General features: G+C 38.1%; 1 protein-coding gene across 1 annotated transcript; it reads left to right on the forward strand.

Moving 5' to 3' along the window:
• The first annotated feature begins 5,622 nt into the window (after window positions 1-5,622).
• Window positions 5,623-15,745, forward strand: LOC145777241 (uncharacterized). The gene is made up of 9 exons (XM_082588570.1): window positions 5,623-5,822; window positions 6,037-6,113; window positions 6,401-6,473; window positions 7,027-7,197; window positions 7,804-7,999; window positions 9,037-9,209; window positions 9,633-9,744; window positions 10,720-10,883; window positions 12,732-15,745. Exons 4-9 carry the CDS (start codon window positions 7,129-7,131, stop codon window positions 12,969-12,971), a joined length of 954 nt encoding a protein of 317 aa, XP_082444696.1. The 5' UTR covers window positions 5,623-5,822; window positions 6,037-6,113; window positions 6,401-6,473; window positions 7,027-7,128; the 3' UTR covers window positions 12,972-15,745.
• Window positions 15,746-21,137: the final 5,392 nt, after the last annotated feature.

Raw genomic sequence — 21,137 nt, forward strand, 5'->3', positions numbered from 1 at the left:
TCTAAATTTCAAGCCCAATTTTTAATGAAAAGTAGCCCAATCGTCACAAGTGATAAAACGAGCATAAAAAAAACGAAATTGTCACAAGTGATAAAAATAGCACAAAATATGACAAATTTTTGTGAAATATACCGGTAGTCAAAATCGAAAAAATTTTTGTTAAACCGACATAAACAAAACAAAAAAAAAGCGACTGTCAAATTTTTCAGCAACTGCTAAAACTTTTTCCACTACTCTAAAACCAAACTAGCCTAATTCAACTAAAAAAAATTGTAAAACTGGCAATTCTGGTTACTGCCTGAACATGCTCACTCCTAAATCGATGCATTTCTAACTTTACTGCAGCAGAGAGTGTCTCAAAAGCGAAAGGTCTTAAATTGTTCAAAAAGGAATTTTTGCTAAAAAAAACTCATCAACAACTTTAAACCACCGAAAAAACTGTCGAATACAGCAACATTTACCACAATTTAATTCTCAACAACCTTCAAACTTATCTAAACGGAAAATTGTCCCATCTTGTTTGGCAACATTGATTAAAATCCTAAAGTTACAAGAGTTTCCAATACTATTTTATCAACTTCCACAATTAAAAATATTTTTAACTGCAAAAAAGGATTGCATTCACAATTTTGATCATTTTAAAATGTATCATCAAAAGCATTGCATTAAGAATTGTATTGATTCAAGAACCATAAATTGCTTGATTTGTAATGCAAAGATAAAGCATTTCAGGTACAGCAGATGCAGATTATAGGGTAGCCACTTTAACAAGTCGAAACTCTGCCACTGCGAATGACTACAATGCAACCGCCAACCAATCAGAACATGTTATAAGAGGCTACCGTCCAATTGTGACCCTTCTAGCACTCATCCAGAGAGTTAATGCTTGTTTTGAACTTTATTTGGTAATTACAGAAGAAAAAGAGCAATAGCAGTGGTGGGAATCGAACACGCGTCAATGAAATGACTACTTTCTAGCCCTAACCCAAACCCCTAAGCCAACCAGCTGACAAAAATCCATCACTTAATTTGCTTTCTATCATCTTCTTTTCGCCATTTTTTACGTCACTTAAACCGTAGCTTATGATTGGTTGGCGGTTTCATTCTAGTCAAGTTTACTGGCAGAATTTCGACTTGTTAAAGTGGCTACCAGATTAGAGGGTAGGCACTTTAACATGCAGATATCCAATCCAGCACGAACCAATCAGAACCTACGCTTTTCATGACGTCATCAAGATTGCGTTTGGGAAAACTAAAAAAGGATATTGGTTTTGGCAGCTTTTGCCTGCCTTTACCGTAGACTTGTGTCTGGGCGGTGCCTGTGCAAAAACGTTGACTTCATCAGTCTACTTGAGGATTAGTATTTTTGCAGAGTTTGCAATAAAACCAATAGCCTACAGTAGGCCCAGCTGACTAAATTCTTTACTTTGTACCGTAACAGAAGTTCTTTCACTTTTGTTATGGTTTAACGTGTAAAACATACGGTAGCCTAACCCAAATTTATCATATTACTGTGACACGCCACTACTACATCCCAGCTGGCGATGCCTGTCGTTTTTGCATTAATTCAACGTTTGCTAACGTTGGATCAGTGTGGAGGTGACGAGTTTAGCTGATTGGGGTCTAAAATTATCGCTTTATCAACGCAAGTTTTATCAAAGCACGCTTGATATCTTCAAGATATAACTTCCCTGGGTATAATTGAATTTCCGCAAGATGATGATATTGTTTTTGCTAGTTTGTTTTATTTGTTTTTGTCATTTTTTTCCTGTCGTCAAGTTATATTTCCTGTATTGTTTTCCTGTCGTCAAGCCTATCTATTTTATGAGTTGTGCAAGGCCTACGGTGCGTTGCGCTTGAAATGGCTTTGCCCGTGGTAGGATTTCTTTGTGGGGTTTTCTTTGCCTGCCTTGCTCTTCTTTGCTATGAGCTAAACGCATCAAGACGTGTTCCCCTTACGACCATCAGCACTCTTGATAACGCACCATGCCCGATCTTCATAGCAATTGTCCATACAAATCTTAAATATATCAGCTAAAGCTATGTAGGCTAATAAAGCTATAGCATAAATATATGTTGTTTATTTTTTTATTTTTTTTTTGTAACATTTTCTTTTTTTATTTTCCCTTTATATCTTAAATTTTTCTGAAGGTGTTGCGAACGTGCCAAATTTCTTTCAAATCAATAACTTACTTCGGTCTCAAGCACGTTTTAACGTTCGCGTTTTGTCGCTTCTACCCTTTTCTCGACCTTTGCTATGTTGACGTGTATTGTTTTGATATGATGGTCAGAAATAAAAACAACTGAACTGATAGTAGACTACTGAAGACAGATTTGTTTTTATTCCTGTGTCAGCCACAGCACTAGGCTGTAATTGAGAATCATTGCTGTAAAGTTTCTTCGAAACAGAAAAACTGGTTTATTGTCTTTAATGCTAAACAGTCTGCCCAGATAGCTCAGTAAAATCCCGACTTTATGATCAAGGAAACCACAAGATGAAGTGACTTTGGTTCTACTCTCTGGGTGCGCGCTTAATTGGAGGAACACATTTTACTTCAACCGCGCACAGCGAGAGCGACTAATTTGAATGACCGTAGTAGGCCTTTAACAGGCTTTGCGGTAGGCCACTACTTGGCGTTAAACCGTTGCCATAGGCCCATTAATTTAGGTTGATTTTGTTCTTTCTTTAGGCCTGCTTGGTGGTTAGTGCCACTCTTGTTAATATGGTGTGGCTATCGCAAAGTGAACTTATGGCCAATATAGGCTTATAATAAGATATATCTGAAACTATAGTTTCAAGAACAAAGAAAAGATGGAAATTTTCGGTGAAAAAGCTCACAACTTGCTTAAATCTAAGTCAATTTAACCTTTTCCAGTGTAGCTAAAGGTCAGGAAAGTGCTTCTTCCTTATATCAAGTAGCATGCGAACTACAGTAGCGTTGACAGGGGTGTTCTGGGGCCTGTGGGTGGGCTACTTGGACCCTGGCCGGAGTGATATATTCAGAAGTAACATTTCCAAGGACCCCAAACGAAAAAAAACACTTTGTATCCTTTGAATAGGCTATGTCCTTTTTCTAAGAAGTATCTTCATTAAGAGCCCAAAAATTTTGTTGCAACTGAACAAAAATTATCCTCTTAACAGATGTGGTGGACATGTAGACTAGGTGAGGCTATGCAATAATGCAAGCTTGTTTTAGTTATAAGAGGTAGGCTATAACTTCAATTCATGGCTGGGCCTATCATTGTTTTCTTTGACTAATTGCTTTGCTTTACATTTTCATTCAATGTTAATCTCCGCAACTAGCAGAGGATCTAAGAGACACCTCGTCAAGTCGAATAGCAATTAAGGTCAAACATGAAGTGAACGTCAAGAAGCTATAGGTGGTCACAGCGGTAAACCATAATCTCTTCGTGGGAAAATTGTAACATAAGATTCCCGAATCCGTTCGTCTGTATGTATCGACCGAAAAAGAAACACTCCTTGAAACGTCTATTCAATAAGTGTATTCCTGTAAAATTAGCCCGCGGCTATCGAAATCGAGATGCAACGCCGTACACCTCTAAAAACTGTCACTACGATACAGATTACTTGGATAAAAGACGGAACTTTTGTCCAGCTAGCAAGCACTAAGCCAACAGTTAAATGTGCGGCCAACTTTCAAACAATCATTTTACGAATGACCAGAATAGATAGCAATATCTCAAACTCACATATGCAGTAGGCTACTGTGACGCAATAATGAAAGACAATTATGAAGTTATTCAAACAGGTGTTTAAAGCTGATGTAATATTTCCTGTTTAAACAGGTTTCAAACTGAAACAGGCCCAAACAGGTCCAAACAGGTTTGACACAAGTCTTATGAACGATGGTGCAATTTTGGCACATTTTCTAGCAACTTCCATGACGTAATATTCAGTAGACTTAAACGGTTTTTTATATGACGTTTGATTAGGTGAACCATTGTCTGGAACAATAGGCTATTGACGCCAAAGAAAGAACAAAATCATCCAAAATAAGGCAGACTTGTAAAACTGTTCGATTTGTTACTTTTTTAGATTTGGTAAACAGATCTAATTTCCTCCCCCCCCCCCCCCCCCTTACCATTTCCTCCCCCATACTACAATTATTTTTCTTTTTACTTCAACTGTTATATTGGCCAATCTGTCTTAGACGTTTTTTTACAGAACTGTGAACTCCAAGAATTTTTTTCTAGATCTGACCAGGGATATCTGGAGAAGGGGGTGCGAAGGCTCACAGCGATTGCCTTAATCTTATGACACTACCAGGGCGGTAGTTTGTAGCGCGTTAAACATGCGGTTCTTTTCACAATTGCAGAAAGCTTTATAGTGCAGCTGGTAGCCTACAGTCAGCTACAGAAGACAGTTAGAAAATGTTAGACAGAGCATATTTAAAGATTACTTGTTTGGAAAGACAGTTGAAAAGTTACCAAAAAGCCGTTTTTCTTAACAAAGCCGTTTTTGTAGGCTAGATGTAAAGCAAGTACCGTATATGGGCAGTTGAATTAACAAGCAGGCTAACCATGAGCATGCAGTGAGTATCCAGGGCTGATGCTAATAGCGCAATGCAGGTTATCATAACAAGAGTTATTAAACTACTACCGGTGCTTATTGTTATTTTACGGTAAACAGAGATTATTTACGATAAACAGAAGCCCTTCTATTGTCAGACGTATTGAAAGCCTTCGTATCCCCTTCTTTAGATATAGGCCTACCTGGATCTCACATCAACTGCACCACACACCAAACTCTTGTTTATCCTGCGGTATTGTCTAGAATAAGTTTCTAAGCACAAAATATTTGCATCATACAAAACAACAAACCGATCTATCCTATTGTGAAGAGAAAATAACGTGACGAATTTATTTAGAGAAAAATTTATAGCATTTAAACAACGTAACCAACTCATCACCTTTCAAGCATACGAAAATTAGGCTAGCATTTCTATACGACAGGAAGCAGAGGATGTGACGTATTTTTTTTTGTCAATTTCAGCCAGACCCTTCAAAATATCAATTATGGCTTGTCAAGTATGCAGACGGCACTGTGCTAGAAACCTTAGGGCGTAAAATAATATTCTTATAGCTCACATTGTGACATGCTTCCTAGAGTAAGTTTGTCAAGTCACTTATTCTTATAAATTAAGCAAACAGTAAACCTATTAGAGAGAAAAAAGGTAGGCCTACAATTAACAGAAGATTAAGCTATTGCAACTGTAACAAATAGTTCATCTTGCAGTAGAAAAGTCAATATGCTTGAGGGAAACCACGGATCATTGCCATTTCTAAAAATTAGGTAACACAAGATGTGAAATCGAATACTTACGAATCAGGTACAGCAGTCTTAAATTTAGTTTTTGAAGTCATAAAACAACTTTAGGCCATTCATTTGGAAATGAAAAATTATCAGATAGCCTACTATAGCTGCTTGTAGATCTCTCTTGCATTTGATGACTCACTCTTGCTTGCAATTGTAGTGCAAAGAGAAACAATGGTTTACAGAAAAAGTATTTTTGAATATGCGGAAGTCTAGCTGTAACAATAGCAACACAGACCGAGAAAACCATAACCAAAACAAAACGAAAACAGTAAATAAAGAAAAGGCAGGACTTGCAAGCTACTTTAAAGAAGAAAAGCCAGAAAACTCAGTAGCTGTCGACAATCACATTTGCGATACTCCCAATCCGACCTCATACTCGACACCGAAAAAACGACACTTCACCGGTACAACAGCAAGCCGTTTTCAAGTTGAATCAACGGAGAGTACAGGCTCAATTACTGATCAAGAAATACTTCAAGAGCAGGTAACTCAAAGCTCACACCAAATGGCCGATGCCATAAGCACTGAGGAAAAAAATACAGTTGTCGTTTATCGTGTCTGTTTTGTAAAAGCAGCAAGTTGTACAGAATTCTATTCTATGTCTGAAGTATTTTATTCCCTGTTATCAATCAGTAGAAAGAGTACCCATAGATCTGCCTCATATAGCTGCAACATGAACATTAATAATAATTTTACAGACACTCACACCCGGAGAACCTCATCCAGAAGACTCGCGCTTTGAAGACACAATCAGGGCCGTTTTGTCCGTATCAAGGTAGGATAAATTGATAAATTAAATAGTCTTTAGTCTATGGCTTGGGCTATTGCTATTTTTGTCTGGAGAAATAAGTCTAAAATCAAGATACCGTTATTGGAACAGTATTCGTACCGGAAGAATGATGTTTCTGCTCAAATTAAGTGTCTTTCTTAAAGACACCTCAAAGACTCGGTCAAAACGGATCGAACTGCATCCAAAAATCAAGAAAAAAAATTTTGTGAATAGACAACAACAAAAAGTTGAACATTCCTGCTAAGCAGTGACATCAAAATAATATCATTCAGAAACAACTTATTCTCGAAAGAGCAACCAGTGGACACAAAAGTCAGCGGATTGCCTGACCAAATCGCTTTTAAGGTAAATCATTTTTTAGACTTAAATTTTGCTTTTGTTGTAAACTAGGCTAAAGCCCAAGAGCATGCTGATCATTTATTGTTTTGCGATAACGCAGTTATGTTTTAGGGTAGATTTTGGTCACAAGTCAATCATTCAGTAAAACATCTTTTTTTTACATTCATTCAACGTCTGAAGACATCGATAGCTTAGTTGGTGCAGTCCGCTTTGATGGCTCCGAAAAGCGCACGACTGTGCAGTCAACAAAACTACAAAATCGAGGAGTGTTGGTTTGACTCTCGGAATGTACGCTACAAAATCCAATGGCAATTGTACCGAGGATAGTGGGGGCAGACTTGGTACGGCCGGAAGCCTCGCCTAGTTCCATCCACTGGCCTAAGCCTATCGGCTACTTCTGTTATTCATATTTCTACATTTTGATATTTCTCTTCGCTAATTGTTGTGCTGGTACTGATCAGCCTATCGCTAAAAAAAACTTTGTTCCTGTTTAGTTCAGTAAACAGGTAACATGGTGGCTTATTGCGGAATAATTTTATTAAACTTTTATACCCTGCAGAAGCATTCACCCACATTAGACCCTGAGCTTTTGGAGGTTTCTAGACCCAAGAGCTTCTCTTTCCAAACAATCGCAGGCGAGAAATTACCGCAATACCAAGAAATGGGAACAAACGAGTCGAAATCACGCAGTTCCACCTTACCTAAAAATATAATGAGTGAAAGTATAGAGGTAAGATGTTCATAAGTTTTTACTTCTGTTTTTCTTTCATCTTGCTCTTTGCAATACCACAGTGCAGGTAATAAACAGCAAAGCATGGACCAATACAAGTTAACAATAAGACATAATTTTAAGTAGTTGAGCTGCAAAGCATACGACGACTAAACAAGCAAATCATAGTATAGACACGCATCGAAGTTTAAACTATCGAATCGAATAGTATTGTGTCGAAGTATCGACGTTCATAGACAAGTATCAAAGTTTATGAATTTATGCTCTTTTTTATGAAATGAGATTTTTCAACCTTGAACAGATTACGGTTGATCCTTAATCTTAAGACCTACCTATTACTTGATGCACTTGCATTGATTACAAATCATTGTATAGGCCGATCATGGAGGTGGTCAACCGTTTGGTCTGTGACCGAAGTGGTGTTTCACTTGCATGCAAGCTACTGTATACTGTACCACGCATTACAAGAATCCAACATTTCAAAAAAGTTAGGTTGTTTATGAAAAGAACTTGCATTTTGTCTTTCACGTATTGGTCAACAATACAAAATATCACTTTCACGTTACAAGATGGGATTTATAATAAACTTCGTCCATTTTTTTGTAGTTTTCAGGAAATCGCAAACGAATAGTTGAGTCGGAAGTAACAGGAAACTGCAGGCCATGGTCGGACCATGTTTTCTACAAACTATTTTTGGATATTGATGGAAGACAAGCTACACTTATGGTAATAAAATGCGAGATTACTTACATTGATGTCTTCACTGATGAAGAGCATACATTGTACAAGGGAAGATTTATTGGTGAGTTGATGTCCAAAGAGTTAAACACAAATCGGAGAAGTGTTACCACGTAATCTACTTTTAAAGAATTTGAGGATGTTTGCGCGTATGTGCTTGTGTTGTATGCTTTTGTTTGTATTTGAGTTTACCTGTGTGTGTGTGTGTGTTATAGTGAAAACAGCTTGTTTACGTAGTGTACAAGAATATAGTATTGTTGTTGTTGATGTACGTATAGCTCAGTCGATGCGGCCTTTGATAAACTAAATATTCAGAGTCGATTTTTCTATTTTCCAACTGTCGAGCGTGTCCTGAACTGTTCTTGTCTTGCGTGAAAGCGACCACTAATTAAGTCAATGCCGAGCGTAATACAAACCAGGGACCATTCAAATCAATAACAAAACAGTTACAGTATCAAAATAACCCCATACCTCATTTGGTTAGCGCGTGACTTCGTGAACAAAGAAGCTTCAAGATTAAGCGGCGCTGGTTCGAATCTCGAGTGTACTTGAGCAACGTACGCTATAAGGACTGCTTTTCATTCAGCGGCACCTAATGGATGGAATAATTCCCCGGCAACAAGACTTCAACAATCGGAAAACTTAACTCTGTCAATCTCAGTAACCGGCCCTGCGTCCATAGCCTCTACAAGAATGCGAAACTACCAGAAATAACTTATTAAGGCTTTGTCAGTCCGAGGATAAAGATTCAAAACCAACCAACATATCTATTCACTCTCAGTGGAATTTTCAGAAGTTTTAAAAAACATACAAAAAAAGAACCATCAGTTATAGGCTATTGAGCAACGTTAATTTGCATTGTATTGATCCCAGTAAAACCTCTGTATCAGCTCAGCATCCCAGCTAGCAAAACCCGTTTCATTTGCCTTGACTCAACGTCGTCGTCAACGACTCAACTTCAATGTAAAAAGGACGAATTTTGCTAATCTAATGAAACCTTCCTTTTTAATTGCAATCAACAAGGATGAGAAGAGCGTTTAAATACAAGTGAAAAATATGTTAAACAACTTTATTGGGATTGTTTATTGTTTTATTCTGCAGGGGGTAAAAAGGATGGTGTTGCCCAAATGTTTTCGTTTGATTTGATGAAATCGCGTTGGGAGGAGAAGATACCTCCATCACAAGCTATTGAGCTAAACGTTGATATTGTCATGAGTTCTTCGCCGATCTATCAATGCGCAGAAACCCTTCTTCATTTGCTGCAACTGGAAAAGGTATAAAGGCGTTTTTTAAATAGTTATCGCAATAATATATTTAACTCGAAATATCTTTATCGCAAATGACATGGAGCACAAAAAGTGTTTCCAATTATTCCCTTCCAAACCTGGTGCTGATAATGCAAGCTGGGAATAGCTATGAGATATTTTTTTACCAAAATACTTTAAATCGTTTTCAAACGAGAAAATCCTCAAAAGAAAAAAAACACTCAAAGCTAATATTGAACTTATTAGGCCTAATCGTTTAAGAATTAGACCTATTTCGTAAAATTAATGTGAAGATCGGAACGTCAAACAGGAATGATAGATACTGTATTATGATGGCTGGTTGCAGCTCCAATCAAACTCATGTGAGTATCTTGCATTGAAAGATACGCTAGCAGCTTTCAATCTTCTAAACAGTTATTAATATTAATTCAGGCTTACTTGAAACATCGGCAATTCGACGGACAATTAAATATTATGATACGATTTGCTCATTCTTGTGGATGGGATATAAAAGATGACACCACAAGAAATCGTACACACGACGGTCAGTGTTTACATAGTTTTATTGTTTTTATAACTGCTTTGCAAACAAGCAAGCTTATCTAGGCCATAAACATAGGCACGTCGAACAAGCTCCTGCAAAGTTTACTCTCAATATCGTTCAAATGCGGGGGAGGGTGACTAGTCCTCACACCCTTTGATCGGCGTTGTCTTACATGCGAGAGTGGGAGCTCCCGATATTGGGTTTCTCAGCAAAGGCAAGTCGACTCTTGTGTTCTACCAGAAACAACTTAGTTTTGTGGTACCGAAATAGAGCAAAATCCAGAAAGCGGATCAAGCTGTTTCTTGCCACACAAGCACTTTCTTCCAAAAGATCAAGCAACTTCCGTTCACAACGTACTCTTGAGCAACTCGTTTCAAGGACAGCTGCTTTCCACTCATAGATATCCAGTAGGCTAGATGAAATAATTCAAAGAAAACAACATTTCATCAACCCCGACGGTCGAGTCTACGTCATTGGTTCAAAGCCGTCACAAATATGCAAAAATATGAGGAGTGACATTTCAAAGAGGCTTTCTGAGTCCATAAAATAAAGATCGAACCAAGCAACGAACAAAACAATACCAATATAATAAATAATGCAGTTCAATCAATAACGCGAGAACAATGGAAAATAGCCTACAGAAACAGTAGGCTACATATTTTACCATTGTAGGTTAGAATGACAAAAGAGTTGTCTTGCTAAATATATTTTCAAAGGTTTTTAACCGAAAGTAAACTAAATCATATCTATGAGTTCTACTTTATGAATCAGAGTGACAGTCTGCATGATAATTTTTTGTAAGTTCTGACCAACAAAAATCATCTTTATCAAATTCAATAGCCTACACTCTGCAGTCAAAAGAAGGTGAGAGTAAAACTGATCGAAGCTTTTGTCTTACATCACATTGATCGTTATGTGCTATGGGTTTTCACAAATAATTTAGCTTGTAAGTTGGAACAAGAAAATTCTGTGTAGGACTGCGCAATCTATTTAAAGAAGGAGTTAATATGGAAGTGATGAGTGTTGATGTGATTTTGGAAGAAATGAGAGCAGACGGCATTTTAGCAATCAATGACGAAAGCATCAGACGCTACACGGCCAAACGGCAGGGCTGGGAAGGCACACATAGCAAATGGACTGTAAGTTGCAATTTTTGTTTATGGATGTAAAGTAAATAGCCTTTGTTTTGTTTGTCGTATCCAGGCTTACACCCGGTGGGTGAAGATTTAGATTAAGTGGACGGAAAGTCAAGGAAGCCAATCTTCGTGTCCACCTTCAAGCGTGCCTTTAAGTGTCCTGCCAGAGACACAGCCGCATGCTCTTGAACGGTGTCGACCCGGCGCCCTTTCGATTGCCGTTCCAGGGCTCTCACCACTCGGCTATGCAGCCGACACTTAGCCTTATATTCGGTAAATAGAACGATAAAATTCTAATTATCCTCATCAGTCTTAAAATGGAAAAACAAACAATGATTTTCACGTTCGCAAGAACGTTGGCTAACGTTTTATAATAATCTACAAAACTTTTTTCTTTGCATTAAACAAAATGACTTCTCGTCAAACCTTACCCAAAAATGCGAAGTAAAATTAATCGCTAAAACTCAAATTCAACACGCTTAGGCCTAAATAGTTTTGTCAATTATACAAAAATCTGCAAGAAATTTTAATTTAACGTATTGCTAAGGCTATAATAGCCTACTGAGAATTATCTTCGTGAAAAAGTTAACAACAGTGTTGCTTCTGCTTCGCATTAGCAAAAAGTCTCAAGCTCAGAAGACTTTGAGTACCGTCTACTGCTGAAGACGATAGCGTATAGGCTACTGTATATTGCGTTTTTAATGGAAAATGCTTAATCCAATTTCAGTCGTTTTGTACCTTAGTGATAACAAAGATTAAATTTAAAATCAAGAAGCTACAAAAAATACGTAGATAACTTATCTAAAGGTAGTATAACTTTTGACGTCAAGTACAGAAACTAAACTATAAATTTTTTTGCTTTTTTAATAGCCTCAAAATTGTCATTCTATTTATTTTTCTTTTGATGTTTGTACACTACTGTATTATTATTATCTTATTTTGTTTACAAACTGACTTGGCTTCTGTTTTGTCTACACTAGGTTACGTCGTGATGTTCACAATACCCAGCTTTGATTTCCGCCGTTTCGTCAGTCAGCACGACTGTCTTTATCAAGGGGGATGAAACAAATAAACACTAGGCCTCCTGTTCAGCAGCAAATGGCACAACACAAAAACATGCTGACAAAATCAATAACGTAGCAATCCACTCGGCAGCAGTGGCCGAGTGGTTAGCGCGTTGGGCATGCAGTCGAGAGCCTGCATGTTCGACTCCAGCCACCCGCAGTCCCGCACTTGCAGTTGTTTCTCTGGGCAAGAAACTTTACGATAATTGCCTCTACCCAGTGATCGATTTTGAGTAATGGGTAGTACCAAATTTAAGTCATAAGTAGACAACCGGAAACAGACATTGCCGTCGGCTGCAGCGTGGGTCAGGTGTACGTCGGAAGGCGTACACCGATGCATAGCGCTCAAGGCCGCTTTCCCGCAATGCAGGATATGAAAAAACAAACAAACACTTGGTAAAGTCAATCGAGCTGGCTGACGAAACGTCGCAAATATAGCTGGGTATCATTCTAAACATCAGGTGGTAATCTAGTATAGTCACCAGAAGTCTTTTTATTTATTTTTCAAATGCCATCTCTCTCTGTAGACCTATTTATTATTTATTTTATGTAATATGGCGTTTTGTTTCACATCCTACATTCCTGTTGAATCTATCTTCTGACGCTAATGTATTTGCATTATTTTGCTGTAGGATGGTTAAAAATAAATTCATAGCAATGTTTATAAATTTTTGTAAAAGCTTCATGACAACCGATTCAAGGAACAATTTAGATTTACATATTGATTTTGTAGCAATGCAGTTGGCGTCGTAGTTTTGTAAGTTTTTAAGCACTTGCAATGTTTTAGTCCCCTGAAACTTCGACTGAAAACAGCAACAACGATCATCAGACGGAAGGAGATTACAATTACGCCAAAGGTCAGAGAGAATCTACACGAAAAGCTGACAATTTGGTGTCAATGACTGACTTCTATTACGTCACTCTACATGATGAGTTGTGGAATATCATACAAGATTTAAGGAAAATAAAGGACAATCCGGAAGAAAAATCTAAAGACACAGCAGATTCCCTTTTCCGTGCAACCTAAGATAGACTTGTAGAGTCGGCCTAAACGTAAAGTCTTCACACTAAACTAATAGTTATGATTCTACAGTATGAACGTTTGAACAAGAATAAGACAAGCAATAAAACAACACTTTTCAGACAACTATAGGCCAGAGGTTCCCAAAACTATGTACAAGGAGACTGCATAGGCGCCTAAGCCGTGAGGGCGTGGGGGCCAGGCCCTCACGCATATTTCTGCGTGGGAGCAACTTTTTATGCTGTATTGATACATAAAACTATACATGAACTAGCGATCGGCAGCAGGAAAACATTTTTTAAATGCAAACCGCAACAGCTTTGCGATAAATAATCACTAGAACAAGTAGCGATGCTACAATCCCACCTCAGAAAAAAAAATCTGTCATTTTTACATTGATTTAGCGTCTGCAGACGTTGAAATCAATGTAAAAATGACTGATTTTGCTGCCTGGGACATAGCAAAATACTACCATTTTGCGTCGATTCAATGTCTATCAGATGTTGAATGCACCCAAAAACAACATAATTTGCTACGTAGACGCAGCGTGCGTTTAGCTTAATGCGCTTGCAAACAGACTCGATGTCGCTTTCGAAAGTCGAAACCTCTGCAGAGAATTGTCGCGGCAGTGAATCGCTCGCTGTGAAAATGAACTTGAAGTCTCGGCCCGAGGTAACCACCAACCAACGTAACAAGGGCTGGTACAAACCGCATTGCGCACACGGGGCATAATCAACGCGACAACGGACTCGCGCAAACTGCATGGCGCACATACGACCGTTGCCATAGAAACCCGATTAAAGGCGGGAATATGCGCTTCTTTTGTCTCATCTGCAGCTGCAACACGAAAACGGGCGTATTACAGTGAATTGAAAGCAGGTCAGTCATAAGTTGCGATATTGTAGTAAAAAGGGAGCAATGTCAAGTCATAAACTTAATCAAACGTCTCTCCGCAACTATTTTTCAAGGGCTGTTTATGGATGTCAGCAACTTTTAAATTTATTCAACGTGACGTGCTGTTGAATTGATGTAAACATGAATGATTTTGCTTTCAACAGGTATATTTTCAAGCGTATGATCAAGTTAGTATTTTCATTCCATTCACAGTATACCTTTTAGTAAACCTTTTCGTCTCTTGTTTCATGCTGATAAATCTAGTTCGTTGCTAAACTTTATGTTGTGCTTAGGCGCAGTCCATCAACCGCTAGCCAACGCAGACGCATAGCATGTCACTGTGTTTTGGTCAAGTTTTGTTTATAATAATTAATGGTAGGTCGAACGTAGCGATAACTCCGAGTGTGGCAATAAAAGCAATCCTAGTGTGACGACATAATTACGTCATCCATCTGCGTGACATTTTGCTGAATTTACGTTGCTGCTGATGAAACACGCTTTCGCCCCCACGGCCAAAAAAATAGTTAGGCGCCTATGAAGGAGAGGCTTGCAAGTGTGCCATGAAAGCTTGATGATTAGGATGTTGCAACCGTTAGTGCAAGCATGCGAAGTGTTAACTTTGTTCAGAAGGGAAGATATTTGGTTTCATGTTGCAGTGGGCTACGATAAATTGCCAACAAGTAGGGGAGATGTACTATCGATGGGACATCATCACCTATGGGACAGCTCATTACTTCTGAATATGTGTGAACATAAGAACTGAGATTTTTGTCATGGAATCGAGATTAACATTACATCATTACAGCGTGGTTTACTTACTGGTGTACTGTGTACTTAAGTGGTGAGATCAGTTAATTGGTTTTTTAGCTGAGAGTAAATTTGAATGGTTGACTGTTGTTAATCGTTTCTATACTAAAGCAGGGTTATAACAACTGGGGCCTGGCAATAAAGTTTGAGTCATATGATTAGCTTTAAAACTATAGCAACAAAAAACTACATATCCAACTGCGACAGATTTTCAAGCAAGTTGAACACAAAATGGTGGTTGGTTAAGCAATGGGACAATACAATCGATTATCTTTGGGACATGTCCCATACGATACTCGACGAGTCAGTTTACACTATTTCCCCAAGTTCTCAAGCATCTCTTTCTTTCCACCATACCTTAAGGCTTAAATGATCAGTTGATGTAGGCTAACCAGGAGGTAAATTTTTCAGAATTTCTTCTGTAAATGTTATCTTTTGTTTTGCTAAATATTTGTGTATTCGAATGTCTAATAAACATGTGATGTGACTTCCTTTATGTAGTGCTGTGAAGTGCTATTCCGTAAGCACTACGGTTAACAACATTGTTTCTCATTGCGATACGTCAGACACCGCGTTACTATATCTAACGAAGTGTCCCAAATGACGTACCCTCTTGTCCCATTGGTCAGTTATGCAACTAACTTATGAGACATTTGAGTGACATTTTTTAATGAGATAAAATGCAATAAACGAATATTAAATTTTTTACTGTTTTGATTTCATGTTATGAAACAATGACTAAACTTCACAACACAATTGCATTTAACTGTGTAACTTATAAACATTTTATATTAAGCTACTTCTGCAAGAAATTGAGTTCAGTTGTGGTGGTAGTTTAATTTTATGTTTCGAATCATAATTTGATTAAGTTCATCACATCCGGCTAGCTAGGCATTTTTTTTGGTTGCAGCTTTTATGAGTTAATGATGATGATGATGAGCAGTTGTTTTTTTATGCAATAAACTCATAGGCTACTTATACGACATCATTCTCAATTCATCCTCACCACCGACGTGCTCGGGATGTCGCTGCAATAATTACAGCTAGGTATGAGGGGATGCTCTGGACTACTCGACGTTCGCTACACCTGACAATCTACAACACCTATGATAATTGACTTAACTAGGCTATGTAGCATATTTAGTGTAATAAATTGAAGTTCTTGTTGCTGAACTTTACAATTTGTCAGCTTAAAATTTAACCACTTGTTCTGAATTACTACTATAGGCAGGACTTGTTGAAAAACCGTTTTAATCAACCAAACGAAAAAACTGCACCTAGTTAGTGACCTCTATGACCAAGCGAGAGTCAGTCGTTCAATGTCTCTACAAGTCTTCTCAGTCCGATGGTAACGATTCCCACAATCAATCAATGATAGGCCCTCGGCACCAGAGGCTTACACGAAGAAGACAAGAATCAATCAATATAGGCTATATCTACCGCAAAGTCGCATGAGCGTCATCTCACATCCCGGCAGGGGGGAGTAGCCTACTGGAAGCGGCACTGCGTCTACAATAGGCTACTACCAAACATGAGTACCCTAGGCTAGATAGCCTATAGTACAGCCTATAAATTTTGAGTAAATCTGGTTTCGAAATTATTTAATGTTGTTGGTTAATGTGATTTAAACTGATTGTGGTTAAGGAAGGCAAGCCGGTTAAGGAATGGTTAAAAAAATAACTGATTAATTTCATAACAATAGGCCTGATAACGCGTCTCTTACTAATAAATAAGTTTTCTTCATGTAGCCTAACGAGGCCTAATAGCTATTTTGGGCACTAAAATGTTCACCAGGATTTTTTTGGGATTAAATTAGCCTAGGCTATAGACTAGTCTACACTGCCTAAACTGGAGATAGAAAGCGTAGGCTACCATCAATAGCCTTGGCCAGGGCTTCCTAAACTTTTTTGCTCGCGACCCCTTTTAATCTCCTAAACATTTTCGCGACCCTTTGATTAAAACGACAAACAGTGCGAAATATACATTTGTGATATTTATTGAAAAGCTTAGATCAAGCGAAAACCAAAAACAATTTACCGGCACTCAGTTCAGTTTGTTTTTATTTTATTTTTTTCTTACAGTGACAACGATGCGTATGGGCAGCCTACTGGAAACAAAAGCAAACACATTTATTCAGTGTGATGGGTGTGACTGCTTTCTGCCACTAATCAAGTCCAGCCATGGCTCAATCAGTGTTTGTTAATAGCCTACCGGTCTCAAGGCGGTTTTAATGTTGCTTAGGCTGGAACGGTAGGCGAAGTGAGAACATTTCAGATAAATAATTTTGAAATTTTGGTATCCAGATGTTCAGTTTTTTGATGAACGCATCAATTTTAGATTTCAATGCAAAAGATTGATGTTTTCTCCTATAGGAGGAACAACTTAAATTCGTTCAGTTTTTCAAGCAAATCTGACATTTGGCATAATTTCAAAAGCTATATGTCATTGCTAAAATGGTGGACCAAGACTAAATTTTATTCTGTTGGAAAAATCACGATTTCGGTTTTCAACGTTAATTGGCTAGCCATTTTAAGCTTTGACTTTTGAAAGCCACCTCACTTCACGATGCAGTAAAAGATTTTTTAACCCTGATTCCATTCCACCTCATAAATTTTCAAAAATACCGGCAGCCTATTGAGTGCGCGACTCTTAATAAGGTTAATAACTGTCACAGCATCTCGCACAGAAGTGTTAATACGCAGTAGGCTACCTTGTGCAAATTGGTATACTTTCTGCGACCCCTGAAGTTTGTTACGCGACCCCTTGGGGGGTCGCGACTCCCAGTTTGGGAAGCCCTGGCCTAGGCTACTGTGTGCAACTGTGCATTTTAAAACAAATGGAAGTGATCAATTCAAGTAAAGTTTACGAGCAAGCAAAACGCAACGGTTGGAATGGTTTACTATTATCACTTAGCTAAAACGCTATAGCCTACAAGGGGTCTGTCTATGACTATCATGGAAACGTAGGCTATAGCCTACTGCAGCCAACTTATCATTTTAAATAAATACTCTTTAATCGCCATTTCTATTTTGCCATTCTTATCTTGCCATGTCAGCTTAATGCCAAAATTAAGTAGGCCTACAGCGCCGAGATGGGAGACACTGACATCCTACATGGTAAACTTTTCGCATACCGTAGGCTACCGGTATTATTAACTAAAGTAATACACAACATTTTTCAGTACCGCTTTTACCTTTGTTTCGACTTCTTTCCTTTCCGACGCTTGATTTTATGAGAAAACCACAAATGCAACCACATTGCATTTGTCGGCAGCAGTGGCCGAGTGGTTAGCGCGTTGGGCTCGCAGTCGAGAGCCTGCATGTTCGACTCCAGCCACCCGCACTTGCTGTTGTTTCTCTGGGCAAGAAACTTTACGATAACTGCCTCTACCCAGTGATCGATTTCGAGTAATGGGTAGTACCAAATTTAAGTCATAAGTAAAGTAGACAACCGGAAACAGACATTGCCGTCGGCTGCAGCGTGGGTCAGATGTAGCCTACGTCGGAAGGCGTATACCGATGCATAGCGCTCAAGTCCGCTTTCCCGCAATGCAGGATAAAGATAATAAACAAACAAACAAACAAACATTAAGGGCTATCAACATTGAGGATTATAGGCTATCAACGCTGTCAACTGAACTGAAGAGCAACGTGTCAAAAATCTAAAAACCTGCAAATTTGTAGTGATCAGTAAATCGAAGAAAATGTTTTGCGTTTTTGTTCAGCAGACAAAACTTCCACTTAATCTTCATGAGCAAAAAACTTGATCATGAGAGCGTTAATCACCAAGTCATGTGACACCGCAATGCGTGAAAAGCATATGACTTCCCCTCACAGAAAAGAGCGCATATTCTGACTGTTTTTTACTACGCCTGAATAATTTTTCTAATTACGTAGTTCCTCACAGTCACAGCAGGTAGGCAGGCTAGTCAAGTTTGTTTTGATTTGGTGTTTTGGTCAAATGCTTGAAAGATGGTTGAAGCATGAGTCGATTCGAACCAGAAATTGACCTTAGACACAGCTATGTCACACGTAAAACAACGTTCATATTCATTATGGCATTGATTGAAGTTTGTAAATAAGCAGTGTGTATTTTAAAACTTAATTTTGGAAATGTTACTAAACGGTTTTGTTAATTTGGCACAAAAGGTGAGAGTCGTTTTGGAGTATTTTAAGGCCCCTGATTCCGAAGATACACTTAGTTTTTTTTAATTGGCTCTAGTTTTTAAAATATTTGACAATGAAAGTATTGCATAGTGAAAAGTTTGGGTGTTCATCAGGACAACTGTGGTTTCTAGCTAGTTGCAACGTTCATCTGATAAAGTAAAAGCAACAACAAACAGGTTGGTTTATTGCTTCACTGACGTTTCCCGCACCATGACAATGTGCATCCTCAGTGAATAACATACAAAATAAAATTTACAAAGTAATATACTGCAGTGCGATTAACGGCAAGAAAAAATAAAACGCACAATATTTTAAAGATTGGCAAATGATGTGTGAGCGGTTACTTTCCACGTTAAATTACGTAAAAACTTCCAACATTAAACATAAATTCGAAGTAGTGAAGAACAACAGAAATTCGAGACAAAATCAAATTACTGGTACAATAACATTTCCAACTGTGTTCAAGTAGGCATGTACCTCATGCATTGAGTAGACATTGCGATTCTGCACAAACCACAACAACAATTGATGGGCCTAATAGCAACAGTCACTAACATATTCCAATTCTTAGGCCAGTAATTGAGCAGTTAAAAGCAACAGTTAGGAATACCAACTACTTTTAACCATGTTGATATGATATTGATATGATTACGGTACCCGTCTGATGCGCTTAATCAATTTGCTTAAAAAAAGATTTATTGTAAATGAGCGGTATCATATTGTTGGGAATGTGCATATGTGCTAACTATAGCCTGCAATTTACAACTGATACCGTACAATCCTACCAACTGTTTATAATTCTAGTTAAGCTTGAAAGAATTTATTGGTTCTGTGTAACACAACACCATATTGTCAGTGATCGTTGCAGAGCATGTTTGGTCAAAGCATTTTTTTGTAAGAGGCTGCAATCGGCCTTATTATTATCTTACCAATCCTATGTGACGTCACAGTGCGAAACTTGACCGCTGGCGTTTTTGGTTCAAGCATGCTCTTTTTTGCTCTGCAGCTGCTGCGTAGTTGAACATGGAACGGGGTCTACGAAAATAGAGGTATATCATCTATATTCGAAAAAAGGTTGTGCTCCCATGTTTGTTTTGAAGTCGTATCATAAAGGTTTTTTTATCATGTGTTTTTGAGCTGTCTCCTAAAAAATAATTAATTTGCAATGTTCTTCAACTAAACGAAACTGCACAATGAAATCATCCATTAAATTTCATTGCAGTACAGTAATTTTATTCAGTAATTCTAAAACAAATTTCAAAGTTTTCTGGTATGATATAAACTTTTGAACATGCTTTTCAACACTTCCCTCTCAAGCCTAAATAATCTGCCCATGTCCGCTTCTTGGAAGGTTAGTCACCAACGGATGACATCAAAAGCATTTAAAACTTTAGTGTTTGGAGGAGGTAGTTCATCGATTTCTTTCACACTTTATTTCATTTACGTAAGTTTGATTATTCCGTTTGTCTGCTCTTTTGCTCTAACGAAGCCCAGCTGTGCGAAAATTGTATGTTTGCAGTGTCTTGTCTTGCGCATAAGAATATGGCATGGGATTACAGACCTTTGTCTTATTTTTGATCGTACTCATCTGCTTCATTTCTACTTTGAACGTTGCAAACAATTATGCGAAATGAAATGAAGTATGCAAACGAGAAGCAAATCCTGATGCTATTATCCGACATCGTTGGTTTTACTTAACATTAAATAGAATTTGGATAACATTAAATAGATCAGATATTGATCCAAATAAACGGTTGACGCGTTAAAGCGGTATGTGCTTAACTGATTTTGTCTCGTAAAGTTTGTTGTTTTTTTGCAACATCATTGATTAGAAACTTCATTTTTTCTAGTACCGGTAGACAGAAAATGATCTTGATCTGCCAGATCACTGAAAATTGGTGATCTTGCTCAACTGATGAAGAGTGAATCTGACCTGAAATGAACACCACTTCTCAATGGCACAAGTTGAATTTCCAAAATAAGGGAGAAATGATGCACCCTAGCTTCCATGTAATCTCGATGTGTACGAGTATGCAGTCCTCGAAATTAGCGGCGGCCGCAAACGTCATAATGGCCATTCTGCTACGGCAATAAAAATGCCGTCGCAAAATGAGCATTTAATTCTGACAAAAATTGTTCAAAATTTCTTCCTGTTTGATTTACTCGCAGCGGGAGTTTAATCAGCAGAAACATCGCACCAAGACCTCACCTCGGACTATTTTACTTGCTGTGAACACTCACACAGTCTTCAAAAATAGCATATTTTTACTTTGCAAAAACGTTGACAAGGCCAAACGGCAAAAGT

This window comes from Aplidium turbinatum, chromosome 9 (assembly GCF_918807975.1).
Source record: "Aplidium turbinatum chromosome 9, kaAplTurb1.1, whole genome shotgun sequence".
Taxonomy (NCBI): domain Eukaryota; kingdom Metazoa; phylum Chordata; class Ascidiacea; order Aplousobranchia; family Polyclinidae; genus Aplidium; species Aplidium turbinatum.

What these genes read in the sequence shown, in the direction of transcription:
- LOC145777241 (XM_082588570.1), top strand. Translation starts at nt 7,129, where the DNA reads ATGGGAACAAACGAGTCGAAATCACGCAGTTCCACCTTACCTAAAAAT. An exon ending in TAATGAGTGAAAGTATAGAG is followed by an intron (nt 7,198 to 7,803) that starts GTAAGATGTTCA and finishes ATTTTTTTGTAG; the next exon opens with TTTTCAGGAAATCGCAAACG. An exon ending in AAGAAATCGTACACACGACG is followed by an intron (nt 9,745 to 10,719) that starts GTCAGTGTTTAC and finishes AATTCTGTGTAG; the next exon opens with GACTGCGCAATCTATTTAAA.